This window comes from Pisolithus orientalis (genome assembly GCF_024613125.1).
Source record: "Pisolithus orientalis strain OTSU chromosome Unknown F5J12scaffold_2, whole genome shotgun sequence".
NCBI classification, from domain to species: domain Eukaryota; kingdom Fungi; phylum Basidiomycota; class Agaricomycetes; order Boletales; family Pisolithaceae; genus Pisolithus; species Pisolithus orientalis.
The window spans coordinates 865,760-884,699 of record NW_026260783.1 but is presented as its reverse complement, the minus strand read 5'-3'; the positions used below and the strand labels follow the sequence as shown (position 1 = coordinate 884,699).

Below are 18,940 nucleotides of genomic sequence, written 5' to 3'. Positions count from 1 at the left end.
CTTCTTCAAATGGAATAGGCATGAAGCGCATGAGGGGGAGTCTACAGGCCAAATGTGTCATAACCCCTATGGCTCAGTTATTGCTGAGGTCCAATGGCAGTTCGCTCCTTCTGGTGAGTTCTTCTGAGATCACATGGAGGAGGGAATGAGGACAAAAGTGAAGGAAGTTAGTTAAGTTGCAAGCTATCAAAAAACTGAGGATACAAGGTAAAGTACATAGGTTTATATACCCCTAAGTACAAGTACCATACCAGTCGTGACAAGACATGTCATGACACATATCTGCAGTAATCAACACCACAATCAGTCAAATAAATAAATGGGGAGGAGTCATTTGGTGTCATATGATGGAGGGAGATGGGGGAATGAAGGCTATACTGGCTGCACAATCAATGCACAGCAAGGAGCCAGACACTGGGGCTATAGTACAACATATAAGCAATATAAACGAGTCAGAGATGAGTCACCGGAACAAGAAGTAAACAAGTCGTCCATCAGAGAGGGCAGTGGAATACCAGATCAAGCCAGAGGTGCAGTCTTGACAGGTATTGGAAATACCTTGACAGCAGGAGATCCAAAGGAGCCTCACAGCATATGAGCCCCTAGGACAGTGACAATTACGAAGGACATGATGAGGCATGTGACACACATGATCACAAGGAACCGAAAAAGGAAAGACCCCTGACACAGGCATAACACCACCTCTTTGTGTATCGCACCAAGAACAGTCATCATCCCCTCACCAGACACACCTTCTTGAAAACACTTGAATTGGCTCTCAAGAAAGTAGGTCTGCCCCCCCTCAAAGGGCATGGTATACACATAGGTTTGACCCTAGAGTACCTCCTCAGGAATGTACCTTTTGACATCATCAAGGTGAAGGGACAATTGTTATGCTGTGCTCACATAGTTCCCTTTTTCAGACTCTCTACATAACACTCACACCTCATCACACTTTTGAGTGACAATGTTCTGCCATCTGCAAGCCCACTGTCCCTACAGCCAGACTTGTGTTCTGTATGTTTCCTTTTATATCCTTCACCCTGTTTACCCTGCATTGTACCATAGCCAGACATTATGTCCATTTGCCCTTCCTTCCATGATCCACTGGTGGCCCTGATCCACACAGTCATGTGACACATGTACCCCTGGTACCTGTTTACCCCTGTATGTCATATATATGTGGTTACTCCCCCCTTGTCATATGTTCACCCCCAGTCTTGCCCACTGTGCAGATGTGGTTATACATGTAGTCCTGCTGTGCAGTGACTCACTATGACTCATCATTGCCAGGTTTGGGATGCAGGTGTGCATTTAGATGTTTTTGAATGTTTGTACTGCAGTACTTTACATATGTATATAAACCCACATGTATCATACTTGCTCTCCATTTGAAATTCTACTTTGCAACCACCCTTAGCTCTGCTTGCTATACCCACAAGGACTTGACAGTATGACTTTGGTTGGCCAAGACTAGTATTCTGCTGCTAGTGAAAGTTAAATAACATGTCACCTCTCATGCAGTCACATGCTTGTGTTACACTGCACTCAATTTGTGATGCAATATGAGTCATTGGCATAATAGAAGATTTTGAATCACCCAGCCACATCAAAAACCAGACTATCCTTCAGATACCTGTGCTCTAGAATCCTTGCTAGGCAAAATAGCCTGCAAAACAAGCACCTCCTGCCACTACTAGAGGAACCACTGGTGATAATCATCAGTGAGCTAGCCCCTAACTTTTGGCATTAACCTTCCTCTTCATCAATGTGTCTTCATGCCAAGAAGAAGGAAGTAAGAGGCCTCCATCAGCAGCCTCTTTGTTCAAACCTCCTGTACCTTCTCATAAAGGAAAAGAAGTCCTCCAAGTGAGGCCACTTATTTGTCACCCTTTGGTGCAAACTCCAAACCCTTGTATAGGTCTTGAAGACCTGCCAGTAAGGCCCCAACTCAGGCAAGTGGCAGAATCAACCTCACCTATTGACTTTACTACTTACTGGAATCCAAAGCCCATCAGCTCAGACATTGAAACACAACCACAAGGGACAACTGGACCAGTGGACCCCTCATTGTCTTCATCCACTGACATATACCTTCCAACTTCTACCAACCCAATGGCAGAAGAACTTGCCCACCATACCTCTGGACTAAATCTCCAGGACCCCTTTGCTGGACAGAGTAGGGTAACCTCTGAAATGGCCACTGAATTTTACAAATCCATCTTTGGCAGAGATGTGGTTAGGCCTAAAGGCCACTCCTGAGGTTCTGAGGAGAAAGAAAAGGAACACAACTCTAAGGGAGGAGGACTGAAAGAAATCAGCCTTAACAAACCCTTCTCATATGATGGAGCCCACCAGGACTTCTCCACCTGGCTAAGCAAAGTCAAACTCTACCTTGCCACTAATGACCATATCTACTATGAGGACCAATCCAAGATTGTGTTTGCCCTCTCTTACATGGGGAGCAGCTTGGCTTGTGCCTTCGCAGAAGCCTATGTCAATGTAAACACTACTACTCTTGGGGATCTCAAAATTTTCAATGGCTGGGACAAGTTTGTCATGAAACTCAAGGAAACCTTCCAAGTAGGAGATGCTAGGTCTACTGCACTAATCTACCTCTCCACTATCCATCAAGGAGATCATTCTCTCGATGAGTACATTGCCAACTTCCACAACTGCCTCAACAAGGCCCAGATATCTACCAAAGACTTGACTGCAGCAGTCTTCTTCAGAAAAGGCCTTAATGAAGAAATCAATAAGTGGATCCTCATGGCTGGCCTCAAGCCAGACACCATCAAAGACTGGATCTGCCAAGCAATGGCAGCCCATGCCACAATGGTGACTCTCAAGGTCTTCTCCAGAAAAGTGACCTACCAAGACCACTCCTATCTCTGGAAGCAGGAACAAACTTCTCACAGATCAAAGTCTCATTCATCTCTGAAAATGCTGTACCAAGACCCTTATGCCATGGATGTTGATCAGAAGTCTAAGGTCTGATCACAGAGCAAAGCTCCTACCTGTTGTCAAGTTCATGAAGTCCAGGTTGAGTCCAGACTGGAGACCAAAGTGGGCACATGGCCAGGGGGTCAGGATCAGGAGGAAAGATGAAGAGACAGAGTGGTGGACTGATTGGACTTAGCAACTGAGGCTACAGTGCTATTCCCTTGTGTGGGTCACAGTCCAAGTCTGAGGCCAAGGATTACAGATAGAACTTATTTTATTTCAGACTGAGGGCATACAGGCCAAGTATCTACAGGCTTATATACTAGAAGTAGCTATAGTATGGAGACCTGCAATGCTGGTCTTGCAAAAGATTGCTAAGGTGATTGGTAAGACAAATATTAGTAAGGTATGACTAAGGTAATGGAGACCAGGACAGGACAGGCCAGGGACAAAATTGAGGCAGGGTCAACTGAGATGGCACTTAGTAACAACACTGCAAAGCAGTGCTAACCATGCTAGGCCAACTGAGGGTAGAGTTTGGCAAGGCCAAGGCCAGACTGGGCAAGTGTGAGGCTGAGTCTGGCCAGGGTCAAGGCACAGCTATGACAGTATCCCCCTCTTAGGGGTTGAACCCATGAGACCTCTGTGAGAGTGGTAGGCTGAGTCCAAATCTTGGCTGAGTTTGAAAAAACTGATACTTGTGACTTGCTAAGCCCTTTGTGTCTTTCTTTTGCAATCTGCTCATCATGTCCAAATCAAGGCCAATCACTGCAACTGACAATGATGAAGGCTGGGTCCTCATCAACTGGACCCAGGTGTCAGATGATGCCATAAAATATGACACCAATGATGAAGAGGAGACAATGAAGGCGAAGGTGAAGGAGAGGAAGAGATGAAAGGTGGCTGAGCAAGCCTGGCAAGAAGAGCAGGTGCAGCTGGAGGCTGAGAGACAGGAGAGGGAATTAGTCAAGGCTGAAAGAGCTGAGTGGGAGGATGAGGAGAAGAGGGCACATGAGGAGGAGGAGAAGTGCAGGGCTGAGGCCAAGAAGGGTGATGAGGCCAGGGATAAGGCTGGTGGTAGTGAGACCAGCACAGTGAGGAAAGTGGTAATGGATCCTGGGTAAGTGCTCCTTAACAGCCTTGTGTGTGCCCCCTTATCTTTTTATCTGTACTTGCTGTACCTGGGCCAAAGTCATCTGTGAGTTCCCTGTAGATGGTAACAAGAAATGGGTTGCCTGCATCCACTGCAACCTGTTGAAGGGGAAGTGCCAGTGGCCTGGGGATGGGAAGGACACCAAGGCCAGTTCCAAGGCCACTGGGAGGGTTGACAAGGGGAAGAAGAGGAAGGCCAATGAGGAGACACCTGAGCCTGGGCCAAGCAAGAAGAAGAGGGCAAAGGCAAGTGTGAAGCCGGTCAAGGTGCTAGACCTCAGTGAACCTGAGGCTGACAGGAGTGGACTGAGGGAGGCCAAGATGGGGAGGTACTTGGGCTTGGAGAACAAACTTGAGCACCTGATCAAGGCCACGGGGTTGATTGCTAACAACCTGGCAAGTCTTTACAACTTGCAGGAGGCCACAAACAAAAACTCAGGCCAGCCCTTGAGGCCCTCCTTGATGAGTCCTATGGGTATGGGGTGTTGGCCACTCCATCAGACTCAGGCTCATCCAAGCTCAACTCCAACAAGTTGTGCAAGGAGGCCAAATGGCTAAGGGCCAGTGACAAGGGTGGGGAAGAGGAGGACAAGGGGGAGGACAAGGCTGATTAGACCATAGCATAGCACCTTCTCTTTTTTCCCTGCCAAATGTCAAGCACCCAGTCTTGGCTTTGTAAAGTAAAGTGAGAGAAACAAGAGAAAAAGTACAAGGTAAGCAAGAGATCAGGGAGGGACTAGATACCAAGAGAAAATAGAAAAGAGAACTGAGGCCAGTTGAGGCTGGTTCTCATTGGAAAGGGCTGGGTTTATCAGGGTAGCAGGCATGGAACTCTTGTATAAGTTCAGAAGCATGTTCTAGTTCTGTGGTGAGCACCCAAGTTGTTTCTTCATCAGTCCCTTCATAGCCAGTCCACTGGACTAAGTACTGAAGCCAACACTGGTGACACCAGTCAACCTTGACTGGTGGGGGTGGTGGTTGAGTCTGGTTTGGGATGGTGTTAGGGATGGCTGGCTCAAGTTGGGAGACATGGAAGACTGGTGTAGGGAGCCATATACTCCCTGAGGCTGGAACAGGAATCTGTCACTAAATTCCACAGGCCTCTATGACAAACCTGTTTTGGAATTTTTCCTGCTTGTGTCCTCATGTTTCCTCCCAACCCCTGTCACCTTCAGAGTTTCTACTGACCTTCAGCATGTCACTCAGTCATCAAAATGCTGATCAGGAAATTCTGCATTTGTGCAGAGTCACCTGGAATTCAACAGCCATGCCACTGCTCAGCCACATCACCAGTCATCTGTGCCACTTACCTCAAAAAAAAACTCTGGTTTCCCCTGTTGCCCTAAATTCCACAAACTGGACTTCATGCCAGTACACTACACTCTGCCCTCCTGTGCTGCTCAGCTCCACCTCCCACTGGTACACATACTCTCATTCTGTTGGAAGATACCCCTTACTATTGTCCCATTCTTACTCTTGTCTACTACCCACTGGACTATTTCATGTGCATCTGTATTTTGCTGATGTCTGATGTCCATTCCTTTATTTTCTGGTTTTTAGTTTTTCTGCCCCACCTTACTCTGACTCATACCTACTTCCCTTGTACTATATAACTCCACCATGATGTCAGAAATAGACCACCCATCTTTTGGAATCACTATCCAAGTCATTCATGTGTCTAAGTGTTCAAAGTGTCTGCTTCATACTCTGTGTCTACTGTGTCTTCTGCATTTCTGTGTCTCACCTCTGTGTCTCACGAGTCTTGGAAATACTTCTTCATGCCAAGGATGTCACTTGGAATTTCATAAACAAGTCTACTCATACCCAATTCGCCTACATCTCTGTGGAATTAAATTCTGTGTCCCACATTCAACTCCTCAATCAACTCTACCATTGTATTCTACATCTCCTTCCTACTCAGCACCCCTTGGGTCAAGCCTAGGGATTGCCCTGCAGCTTCCCCCCCTAATCACATGCTACCCAGAGGTAGTGTCCCACACCAGATGGACTGCATGCATTGAGTCCAGCAGGTGCAGTGTGAACAAGTGGGTACCAGCCTGAGCTATGACTGGATATGGTCCAAGGTTCTTCTCTGAGAGTTTCTTGGAAGGCTGGGTTGACCAGAAGTATTTGGCTTTGACATACACCTGGTCACTGACCTTAAAGTCTGGGACCAGCATGCATTTAGCATCAGCTGGTCCTTGATAGTGCTGTTGTGTGAGGGTCATCTCCTCATGTAGGTACTGGTGCAGTGAATCCAGGTTGACTGCATAATCATGAGCCCAAGCAGAGGTGAGGTCACACTCTGGGTACACTTAAATGTTGGGGTGATAGCCCTTATTAGCAAAGAAGGGTGATACACCAGTAGTAGCACTAGGGGCATTGTTATATGTGAACTTGGCCAAAGGTAGTAGGTCAGCCCAGTTGTCCTGCTGATAGTTACAATAGACCCAGAGGTACTGTTCTAGAGTCTGGTTAGTCCTCTTGGTTTGGCCATCACCCTTGGGGTGGTAGCCCAAGGTGAAGTGTAAGCACATGTCTAAGGCTTTGCCAAGTGACCAGAAGAAGTGGGACACAAACTCTGAGCCTTGGTCTGAGGTTACATGGGTCAGTACTCCATGCTTGGAGAAGACATGGAGTAGGAACAATTTGGTGAGTTCCAGGGCCATGATAGTGTCATGGGTTGGGATGAATATGGCCTGCTTGGAAAGCTGGTCAACTACCATGAGGATGGCCATGAAGCCAGATGAGGCTGGGAGTTGCTCAATGAAATCCATAGATAGAATTCCATGGCTTTTCTGGCACTGGGAGTTGTTTGAGAAGGCTGTAAGGCCAATGGCAGGGAACCTTAGCCTGAGCACAGGCTGTGCAAGACCAGACATAGTCTTTGATGAAGGTCCTAAGGCCAGGCCAGGTGTACTCATGCCAGATGAGTTCTAAAGTGTGATTTTGGCCAAAGTGGCCAGACAGGGAATGGTCATGCTTAAGCCACAAGACCCTAAGGTGGAGATCATTTGAGTCCAGCATGTAGATCCAGGCAAAGGAACCCAGTGTCATCTACAGACCACTGGGTATTGGACATGTTGGACAAGTGGATTTGTGAGACCAGGTCATCTGGCAGGGTGGTCAGGATATCATTATGGAGTTCTTCAACATCCATTAAGGTGACTGCTCGTAAGACCAGGTACTCAAGGTAGGTTGCACAGAGGGAGACTGTTAGTTGCTCCTGGGTGAAGACCAGTCTCAGATTCTGTGGGTTCACTCGGGCATAGCCACTATCCCCCTCTTTGGGGTAGACATCCCATCATCTACTTAGGGTGTTGGGCTTAGCCCCAAGCTTACTGGGCCTGAATTGAATGATCGTATTGAACTGGGAGAGGAATTCAGACCAGCAAGCTTGGTGGTGTGTGAGTACCTTAGAGGTAGAAAAGTACTCTAGGTTCTTATGGTCAGTGACAATGTTGACCAGTGAGGCTGAACCCTCAAGGTAGTGGTGCCAGGTCTGGAAAGCTTCAAAGATTGCAAGCAATTCCTTATCATGAGTATCATAGTTCAACTCCAGGGCCATCAGTGTCTGGGAGTAGAAAGCAACTGGATGTATCTGGCTGTCACCACAAGTAATGGAAAGGATGCTGGTGATGGCATAGTCTGATGCATTGGTCTCAATGGTGATGGGAAACCTGGGGATGGAGTGGGTTAAGACCAGTGTGGTCATGAAGGCAGCCTTGAGGTTGTTGAGTGACTGGCAGCACTCCTTAGAGAAGTTCCAAGGAGTGCCCTTGCAGGTGAGCCAAGTCAGCAATATGACGATGTCTGAATAGTTAAAGATAAACTGGCAATAGAAGTTTGTGAAGCTGAGGAAAGATTGTATGTCCTTGACCTTGCGAGGCTTGGGCCAATTGCAGATAGTCTGGACTTTTTCCTTGGACATTGTGAGGCCAGCAGGGGAGAGGTGGAAACCAAGGTACTTGACCAAGTCTGAGTGGAACTCACATTTCTCCAGCTTCACATGAAGGCTGTGAAGCTGAAGCTGGTGGAGTACCTCTCAGACATGCTGCTTGTGGGACTCCTTATCTCCAGAGTAGATTAGAATGTCATCTAGGTAGACAACTATGCAGACATCCAACATGTCTGCAAAAATGGTATTCACAAAGTGTTGGAAGGTGGCCAGGGCATTGGTGAGGCTGAAGGGCACCACTAACCACTTGTAGGAACCATACCAAGTCTGGAAGGTGGTCTTCCATTCATCACCTGGAGCAATCTGGGTGAGATGGTAAGCATACTGAAGATCAATCTTTGTATAGATTTTGGCTTGGCTTGGTGAGTCCAAGAGGTCATAGATGAGTGGTAGCAGGTATCAGTCTTTCTTAGTGATTTTGTTGAGGCCATGGAAGTCTACACAGAGCCAGAGGGAGCTGTCCTTCTTCTTAATGAAGAGGACCAGTGCAGCATAGGGGGAGGAGGTCAGATGAATGAAACTGGTGGTGAGGTTTTCATCAATGAAAGTCCAGAGAGCTTGGAGCTCAACTGGGGACAGCAAGTAGATAGTGCTGAGAGGCAGGGTTTTTCCTTCTTCGAGCTCTATTTTCAGGTCATACTCCCAGTGAGGTGGGAGTGTTGAGGCCTTGGCCTTGCTGAATACATCAGCGAAGTCATGGTACTCCTCTGGGACATTGGGTAAGTCCAGAGGGGATGAGGCCAAGGCTGATTGAGCCTGAGTTGAGTCTGAGGGGTGGAGCTGAAGTTGGAACTGGGTGGACCCTTCAAGTTTGCAGGTGAGTACAAAGGCAGCTGTGTTAACTAGGGATATGTGAGGGGCCTTCAGGGGGGTGTGCAAGCTGGGGAGTCAGTGACTGGTACAGATGGCACAAGGTTGGGTTGGTCACTAGGACCAGGGTTAGGAAGATCAGTGGGGGCCAGGCTTACAGGGGGTGTCAACAGGGTTGGCATTCCTTGTATAGGAGTCCAGAAAGTTAGACTACCCAGTACCCAATCAATCAATGGATTGTAGTGGGTGAGCCAGTCATGTCCAAGGACTATCTTACACTTGGAATCCAATGTGGCTAAAAACAGGGTTACTGTGGTGACATCACTGGATGCAAAGCAGATATTGACATCTACTGCTTGGGTAATGGTGAAGATGGATGTTCCATCAAAGAGTCAGAGTCAGATTGGGGAGACCAAGTACAGGGTAAATGAGTGTTGATTAACAAATTGGTTATCTGTAAAACAATGAGTGGAACCAGAGTCCACTAAAGTACAAAGCTGAGGTAAATCATGATTTTCTATAGTGATGTATGGAGTCAATGAATTTGGGCTGGAAAGAGCAGATGTGTTGAGTCTAGCCTCCAAGTTTGTACAACTGGAGTCAACACAGCTCCCAGATTGTGTGGAGTCCTGGGAGCTGCTACCTATTTTTTTGTCTCAGGGGTAGAACCTGAGCCCAAGGCTGGTGTGGCTTCAGTGGTAGCTGCAGCACAAGCCTTGGCCTTAATGGTTTTCTTGAGGCACTTTTCAGCAAAGTGGCCAGGGCCTTTGCAGAACATACAGAGGTTCCCATCCATGACACTTGCATTCCTCTGGGGTGAGCTTCCCATCCTTACCAAGTTTGCTAGACTCAGGCTTGGATGAATTGCTGTTATTATTGTTGCCTGGCTTCAATGAAGCCAGCTTGGACTGTGTAGAACTGGTATTGTTGCTACTGCCAGTCTTGGCTTTCTCTTGGCTGGACTTGGACTGGTTGTTGCTGGTGGAACTGCTGGACTTGCTATTGTTGTTGTTAGAGGAGCCCTGGTGCTTACTTGCCTGTTGGACTTCTTCCTTGCACTTCCAATAGCATGCATCTATTTCCTGGGCAAGATGACATAACTTGTGTAGAGTCTGTGGTTTTCCAACCCAACATACTTCATCTTTGATGTGGTCTGGGAGCCCAGAGTAGAAATGATGATGTAGTGTGCCATCTCCATAGCCCCAGACTTGTGAAGCAAGTCAGTTGAAGTCTACTACATATTTGTTTATGTGCTGAGTATCCTTCATATGTAAATAGGTCAAGCTGACTTCTGGTGTCAGCAACTGGATTGTGGGGGCTGAAGGTGATTTGTAGTTCTAGGACAAACTCCCTCCAGGAGTCCATCCAGAAAGGCCAGTCATCAGGGTCCTCAACCCCAAGTAAGTCCAGCTCAAACCATTCTAAGGCCATGCCTTTGAGGTAGGACTGTGTGAAGATGACTTTTGCACAGTCAGTCCTAAAAGCCCAAGGCTGGTCTTGGAAGTTCAGCTCACAATGAATAAAGAAAGCATGAAGCTTCTTGGGGTTGGTGCCATCAAAGGTATCAGGCTCATGCAACTTGGTCCTGCTCGAGGACTCAGGACTAGTGCAAGTGTTGCAGGCCAGTAGCTTGATGGCCTTTGCAAGACTGTTGAAGACTGCAACCATGGGTTTGGTGTCCAGGTCTGGGAAGTCTGGTTTGTCCTCCAGATCATCCTCATCCAGATTATCACCACCAGGCCCATCATCACCAGGAACATTGCTGGGGTTATCATCATCAGGGTTGTTATTGTCATCATTGTCTGGCCCTTCATCCCCAGGATCACCACTGGGGATGGGGGCAATGGGGCAACATGGAGTAGGAGTGTTGGATGTTTGGGCAGAAAAGCCCCTGAAAGGGCTAACAGGATCTGGAGAGTGCCTAGTGGTGCCCAGGGCAGCTAGCACTGTCTCACAGCAAGTTCCACTGGCTGAGGCAGAGTCAGGGTTGGTGGCAGAATGGTCCATGGGGGGGGGGTTGGAAACAAGTCTTGGTTGCCATGGTATGTTAGACCCACACAAGTGGCAAGTCTGAAATACTGTCAAGTTCATGAAGTCTGGGTTGAGTCTGGACTGGAGACCAAAGCAGGTGCATGGCTGGGGGGTCAGGATCAGAGGAAAGATGAAGATACAGAGTGGTGGACTGATTGGACTTAGTGACTGAGGCTACAGCACTATTCTTGCATGGGTCACAGTCCAAGTCCAAGGCCAAGGATTATAGATAGAACTTATTTTATTTCAGACTGAGGGCATACAGGCCAAGTATCTATGGGCTTATATACTAGAAGTAGCTATAGTATGGAGACCAGTAATGCCAGTCTTGCAGAAGATTGCTAAGGTGATTGGTAAGACAAATATTAGTAAGGTATGACTAAGGTAATGGAGACCAGGACAGGGTGGGCTGGGGACAAAATCAAGGCAGGCTCAACTGAGATGATGCTTAGTAACAACACTGCAAAGCAGTGCTAACTGTGCTAGGCCAACTGGGGGTAGAGTTTGGTGAGGCCAAGGCTGGACTGGGAAAGTGCAAGGCTGAGTCTGGCTGGGGTTGAGGCATGGCTATGACACCTGTTATGGATGTGGTAAGACAGGGCACATGAAGTCCAAATGCCCCTCATCCACAACAAACAGTAAGTCTTCCTCAGCCCAGAAGTTCTGCACTCACATCCTGGCAATGCTCAAGGAGTTCAACAAAGCCTTGGAAGATGAAGAAGATCAAGAACTGGAAGGCAAGTACTGTGGGGAGAATGACAAACCCACAGAAGATGGGGGACCCAGATTTTTGAAAGGCTCCCCTGGTGTAGCATCAGGAAGAGAGCCCATAGTATCTTGAAAAATAGAGGTAAAGATAGGAACTGAGAAAGTGTATGATTACAAGCAAGATATGTCAATCACTTCTATCACTGGGTTCACTTACCTTGTCAATTGAGAAAACACTACTGTCCAAACTATCCTTGACTTGGGTGCCAAAACAAATATCATCAACCTGGCAGTAGTCCAAAGGTATGACATCCAAACATGCAAAATCACAAAACCCTGGGAGTCAAGAAGCTACAAAGGCAAAACCATAGATTGGGTAACCCATATTGCCTCCTTCAGAGCCAAGATCTGGGGAAAAACTATGTGCATCTGCATGTATGTTCTCAAGCTCAGAAATTGGGAATCCCTCCTTCTCAGAATGCCATGGCTCAAAGAGCATAACCCCATAATCAGCTGGACCTCTCAAAAGCTGATCAGCTGGGGGGAACTCAACCATGGTCTCAACAAGAAAAATCACATTCACAGGACAGACTTTGCCTGGACCATCAAAATCAACCACACTTCTATTTCTATGAAACTTGAAGCTTCACACATACAGGCAGAAGTTGAGTTACCACCAGAATATTGGGAGTTCTCAGTAGTCTTCTCCAAAGAAGTCCCTCTTCTGCCTCACCAGGGGTTCCTTGATCATGAAATCTGCCTGAAGCCTAGCTTCCAGATGAAGAAAGGAGCAATCTATCCCCTCTCTCTCAATGAACTCAAAGGTCTCAATGAGTTCATCAATGAAAACCTCAAATGCAGGAAGATTCGCCCCTCGAAGTCTTCACAAGCTGCCCCAGTATTTTTCATAGGAAAGAAGGATGGGAAAAGAAGGCTCATCCAGGACTATCACTACCTGAATTTGCACACCATCATCAACTTGTACCCTCTATGAGATGTCAAGAGTCTCCTCAATGAACTTGCCAACTTGAGGTATTTTGTGAAGTTCAATGTTCACTGGGGTTTCACCAACATCAGGGTGAAGGAGGGTGATGAGTGGAAAGGGGCTTTCATAACCCCTCAAGGTCTCTTTGAACTGACAGTAATGTTCTTTGGGCAGTGCAACTCACTGCCTACCTTCCAAAGGTACATGGACCACACATTCAGAGAACTCAAGAGTGAACAAAGAGCAGTCATCTTTATGGATGACATTACCATACACTCAAAGACCAAGGAAGGCCTGCATGCTGCAGTCTGACAGTTCCTGCACATCACTGCAAGGAACACCTTTGCCTGAAGCTCAAGAAATGTACTTTTGAAGCTGAAGAAATAGAGTTTCTAGGGTTCATGATCCATCAGGGTCAATACAAACTGTTGGAAATTAAGATCAAAGCCATCAAAACTTGGCCCACACTGATGACCCTTAAGGAACTCCATTCCTTCCTCAGCTTCTGCAACTTCCACTGACAGTTCATTTCTGGCTTCTCACAAACAGCATGCCCCCTCCATGATCTCTTGAAGAAAAACAATAAATGGACCTGGGGACCCAAACAGGCCTCCACTTTTTTGGCCTTGAAGCAGGCCCTGTCATCAAAACCCACTCTTTGTCTGCTGGACCTCTGAAAACTGTTCATGCTCCACACCAATGCCTCAAAATTCAGCACTGGTGCCATCCTGTCACAAGCCAACAACTCAGGAATGCTTCACCCCTGTGCCTATATGTCACAGTTGCTTACCGGAGCAGAACAAAATTACCAAGTCTATGACTTGGAGATGTTAGCAGTCATGTGCACCCTCAAGCAGTGGTGCCCTTACCTGCTTTCACCACTGGAACCAACTTGCATTTATACAGATCATTGAAATATCACCTACTATGCACAGCCCCAGAAGCTTACCACTTGCCAGGCCTGCTGGCAGGCTACCCTCCAGGAGTACCCACTTGAATTTGTCCATATCACAGGTACCAAAAATTCTGCCACTGACACTCTCTCCTGCCACTCAGACTTCAGTGCCAAGCCTGCCACAGTCTCTACCCTACTTCTGAAAGCCATGTGGCTTGAGGGGGGGGTGAGACCCCCTGTCATTTCCCTTTTCAAGATCAACTGGACTGCATTTGAGGCCCCTGCCCCTGCCCAGAAGGTCTCCTTCAAGGACCCCAAAACCCCTGAACACCCATCTGAGGATAAACCAAAGGTTCAGAAGGGTAAATGACATGTTTTCCAGCTGAATGCCAACCTGTACCAGGAGGTAAAGAAAGCTTCCACATCCCTCTCAGTCCCTGAAACAACAGAAGGGTCTGATGGAGTCAGGAGAAAAGGAAGAAGGATCTTCATCCTGGAACCTGTCTGCCAAGATGTCCTTTGGCAGTACCATGACACACCCATGTTTGGACACCCTGGAGTAAAAGCTATGATGAAGAAAATGAACAAATATGTCTGGTGGCCTGGAATGTACCAGTCCATCCATGGTTATTGCAAAGGATGCCCTTCATGCCAAGCCAACAAGGTCAATACACATCCAAAAATGCCCCCTATCACCCTGCATGATGTAGCCAAGAACCCCTTTCCCTTCAAGCAAGTCTTGATGGACCTCATCACTGACTTGCCCCTGTCTGGAGGAAGATACAATTCCATCCTCACTATCATTGACCAAGGACTTACTAAAGGTGTGTTCTTCCTACTGACTACTAAAACAGTAGACAGTGTAGGTGTGGTGGACCTCTACCATGCCTATGTCTACCTGCATTGGGGTGTCCCAGAGGCTGTCATCTCAGATCAAGGACCTCAGTTCATCTCCACCTTCACTCAGGACCTCTACCACTCCCTCAGAATTGAATTGAAGGCCTCCACCACATATCACCTGCAGACCAATGGTGAGGCCAAACATGTAAACCAGGAGGTCAGCACTTACCTTCACATGTATGCAGATATGGACCTGCACAACTGGAACACCAAACTCCCAGATGCCCAAATGGCACATAACTTACACATACACTTGTCCCACAACCAAACACCATATTCACTCATGTACAGCTTTGATCCCACCCCCTATCCAACCAGGCAACCCCTGGTGGAATCACTGGCAGGGGATTGACTTGAGCAACTGGCTGCCAATCAGGATGCCATGATTATCATGCATAAAGAAGCACAGGAGATGATGAAGCAGTGATTGAAAGGAACCTATATGGAGTTCTCCATGGGGGATAAGGTTTGGTTGGATGCCTCTGATCTAAAAAGGGATGTTCCATCAAAGAAGCTTGTGCCCCAATGCCATGGCCCATTTGTAATTTCTGAATGGGTCAGCCTGGTCACCTACAAACTCCAGCTTCCCCCCAACTGGCAAATACACCCTGTGTTCCACATGTCCAAACTTGCCCCCTTCATCAAAACAAAGGAATATGGCCTGGCACAACCCCTGCCTCCACCAGAACTGGTAGGAGATGAGAATGAATGGGAGGTTGAGGCTATACTTAAGCACAAACATGTGCAGAAGGTCAAGTCATCCTCTAAAGAGCCCAGTGCAACCCCACAGCAAAAATACCTCTACCTTGTCAAGTGGCTTGGTTACCCACATTCCCAGAACAGTTGGGAAAGCAAGGATAACCTTATAAATACCCCAGAGGTTCTTGGGGAGTACAAACATGTTCATGACCTCTGAACTACAATGTCCTACACCCCCAACACTGAAAACCCTGGCTCTGATTACTTTGATAATGACTTCCATGCTGACATCAATGAACCCTATGATCCCTCCCATCCATACTTCAATTGCTATGCCAGCATCCCTCCTCACCTCTCAGAACTGCCAGTATGCTCCCCCAGAGCACTACACTCCATATCCCCCTTGTTATCCCCCAACCCCTCACACAGTGGTGCCTACCAACTGCTTCACAACTCTGTCACATCTGCCATGTGCCCATACCCATACCTGGTCATCCACTCACCCCCTGCCACTCAATGAGCCTGCAAGGGGAAGGCCAAGGCTTGAGAGGGACTGCTGGAACCTCACTATGATGCCTCTTTCTGATCCTGTAACACCCCCCCACTCTCCCAAGCCACCTATAGATCACCAACCCCAGCCTCTTGTCCTGGCTCATCTGCTCCAGAGCCTTGTGTTGCACCAGCCACACTCCAGGCCCCCACAGTTGCCCCCCCTGCTCCTGCCACCACAACAAGCAGGTTGGCTCCTGAGGTGAGCCTCTTCCTCAGTTATGTGCAGCTGCTTAATGACTTTGAGCACTGGGAGTCACACAGCTGGAGAGCAGGAGAACACCACAAGCATTTACAGATGCTGTCTATGGTCTTCCAAAGCTCAGAAGTAATCAGGAAGCACATCTATGACCAGGTTGGGATGGCAGATGGAAGTTTCAAGGCCCACACATATGAGAACCTTGATTGCACCAACTCTTCCATCCTCCAGGAAGCTCTGAAGACTCAGGAGGCCATCATCAGGGTTGTCCACAAAGACTTTGGCCCCTCACTCATATCCTCCTTTCATTCCTTTCTTGACCAACTCCCCCTCAACATCATGGTCTGTGGGCTCTTCTCTCTGGCAAGTCAAGCAGCACCTGGAAGATTGGGCCTTCCTTCAGACCCTGACCAAAAAGAAACACAGATGCTTGCAGGAGAAGAAGCTGGTCACCAAAGGAGTGCACAACATTGATGAGGAGGAGTACCAGAGGCTGGAGGAAATGTTGAACAGAGGTGTCATGATTGCTGGGAGAAGATTATACCAGGCCAGGGCAGAGAGCATTTCCAAGCCATTGCAGATGTCCCTTTCAATGGAACCCCTTGCAATTGGCTCAACTTTTTCACTCAGGCCCACAGAGATTTGGCAGGATGGGCCATTTTCTACACTACTAAGACAACCCAACCTTTGCTGTCTTGTCCCTTCATTCCAGTATCCATTGATTCCCTCAGCAAATGTGAACTTGGTGGGCTCATACCCCTCAGTTGGCAGCATCCCCTGCATCAATTCACCTGTTACCAATGTTCATGCCTTGGACATTGGTTGTCTGACTGCCCAGCTCACAGTGGCAACTAACAGTGAAATCTGCTCCTGGGTGGTCCAAGGCCTCTATCCACCTTCAGAGGACCTCAGGCCTTTGGGGGGGGTGGTGTCATGCTGTGCTCACATAGTTCCCTTTTTCAGACTCTCCATGTAATGCTCACACCTCATCATGCTTTCAAGTGACAATGTTCTGCCATCTGCAAGCCTGCTGTCCCTACAGCCAGACATGCATTCTGTATGTTTCCTTTTATATCCTTCCCCCTGTTTACCCTGCATTGTACCATAGCCAGACATTATGTCCATTTGCCCTTCCTTCCATGATCCACTGGTGGCCCTGATCCATGTGGTCATGTGACATGTGTACCCCCAGTACCCATTTACCCCTGTATGTCATATATACATGGTTACTCCCCCTTCATCATATGTTCACCCCTGGTCTTGCCTGCTGCACAGATGTGGTTATACATGTAGTCCTGCTGTGCAGTGACTCACTATGACTCATTGTTGCCAGGTTTGGGATGCAGGTGTGCATTTAGACATTTTCAAATGTTTGTACTGCAGTACTTTACATATGTATATAAACCCACATGTATTGTACTTGCTCTCCATTCAAAATCTACTTTGCAACCACCCTTAGCTCTGCTTGCTGTACCCACAAGGACTCAACAGTATGACTTTGGTTGGCCAAGACTAGTATTCCACTGCTAGTGAAAGTTAAATAATGCATCACCTCTTGCACAGTCACATGCTTGTGCTACACTGCACTCAATTCATGACACAATAAAGTCATCAGCATAACAATGATGGGCTAGCAATGCTTTCCTCATATATCTCTGCTGACATGCTCAAATCCTAGCCCCCTATCTACAATCCAAACCCAACCTGCACAACAACTTCCTCTGGTACACATTGCCTCCAGTGCAATGACCACTTAGTGAGCATCACCCCTCCTCCTAAATCATGGGTAATGGCACTTGCTGCATGTGTCATCAGTCCTGCCACTCCTATATCATGGGGATTTGCAGCTCACACCCACCAGCAGGTCACCACTGCTGTTTGGGGCCAGAAAGCACTTCACACTTCCCCCAGTCACTCTAGCCACCCCACACCACATCTCTCATTAGATCTACCTGTACACATCTCCCCTGTACCTACTTGCATAATTACATAACCTTTGCATCTCTGCTGCACAACCTGAGCAATGTCCAAAGACAGTCCTCTCTGGTCAATCATGTCCCAAAATAGATTAGACATTTTCTCCCAGGTCATGCAGAACATCTTCATGGCTGGCATAGCCCTAAATCTGCAAAGCTTATTTTTGGCCAAACCATTGAGATGGACCTCATCCTCCTTCAATGGATTTTGCATGGTTCCCTAAGTGGGAATTTACCACAGCATTGAATGAGCAGTTCCCCTCTTCTCAACTCCTCCTCCCCCCTAATAGGGCTGCTCAAAGTTAGATGTGGAAGAAACACATGAGCAAACTCAAGTGCAGTTGAGTTGTGAGTTTGTGGGTGAATATTAAAGCTCCAACTGGAGATTCAAACTCCACAGAAAAAGCATGTGACCCAGAAATGGTAGATGTGGATGTGCAGATAATGCTATTGACACTCTGATTTAAAATTCAAATTCCACTGTAAAGCATGCATGCTTATCAATAGAGAGATCTAGCAAGTGATAACCACCTACCAACACCATGCCTACAATTACTGAGTGCCAGGAACTCCTAGCCATCCTTCAACAAGCCAGGGAACACTTTGGTCTGCTACAGTACTTAGATATACTATATGTAGCACTGCAGGAGGCTGAAGCTACTGACTCTGATGACTCAAGTGAAGGCCTACCCCAATCTGACAACACCATGACAACCCAATCTTCTGGTGCTGCAACCTTCAGGATCCATCACAATGTCGACTTCTGCACCAGCAGTGGCAGATAGGTCATCAACATGTGCTGTCCCCCAGCCTTATCACATTAAGGACTGTCACTCAGTCCAGCTTGTCCTGCAGTGAATCCTTGCCACGTACCGCTGCCCCAGCTGCGCCTTCACTCATATCCTTATTTCCTCGGTACTCAACTCGGGTGCAAATTCACAGACGCTCCTTTACGACCCTCCCTCAATATCATCCATCACATTGCAGTCTGAGCATATCGTAAGCCTCACGGATGTTACCAGTACACTCCGCGTTGACCAGCGTGTAATTCATATAAGCCGCTTCCCACGCAAGGACTCACTCGTTGTCCGAAATAAAGCCTCGAGGCGGGCAATCTTTGTTATCGCCAGGAGTA

At 47.6% G+C, this 18,940-nt stretch overlaps 1 protein-coding gene across 1 annotated transcript; it reads left to right on the top strand.

Moving 5' to 3' along the window:
* Positions 1–732: 732 nt before the first annotated feature.
* Positions 733–882, top strand: F5J12DRAFT_699555 (uncharacterized protein; the record flags this gene model as incomplete). The annotated part of the gene is made up of 1 exon (XM_051740479.1): positions 733–882. A coding segment is annotated over one exon (150 nt), but the record flags the coding sequence as incomplete, so codon positions are not given.
* Positions 883–18,940: the final 18,058 nt, after the last annotated feature.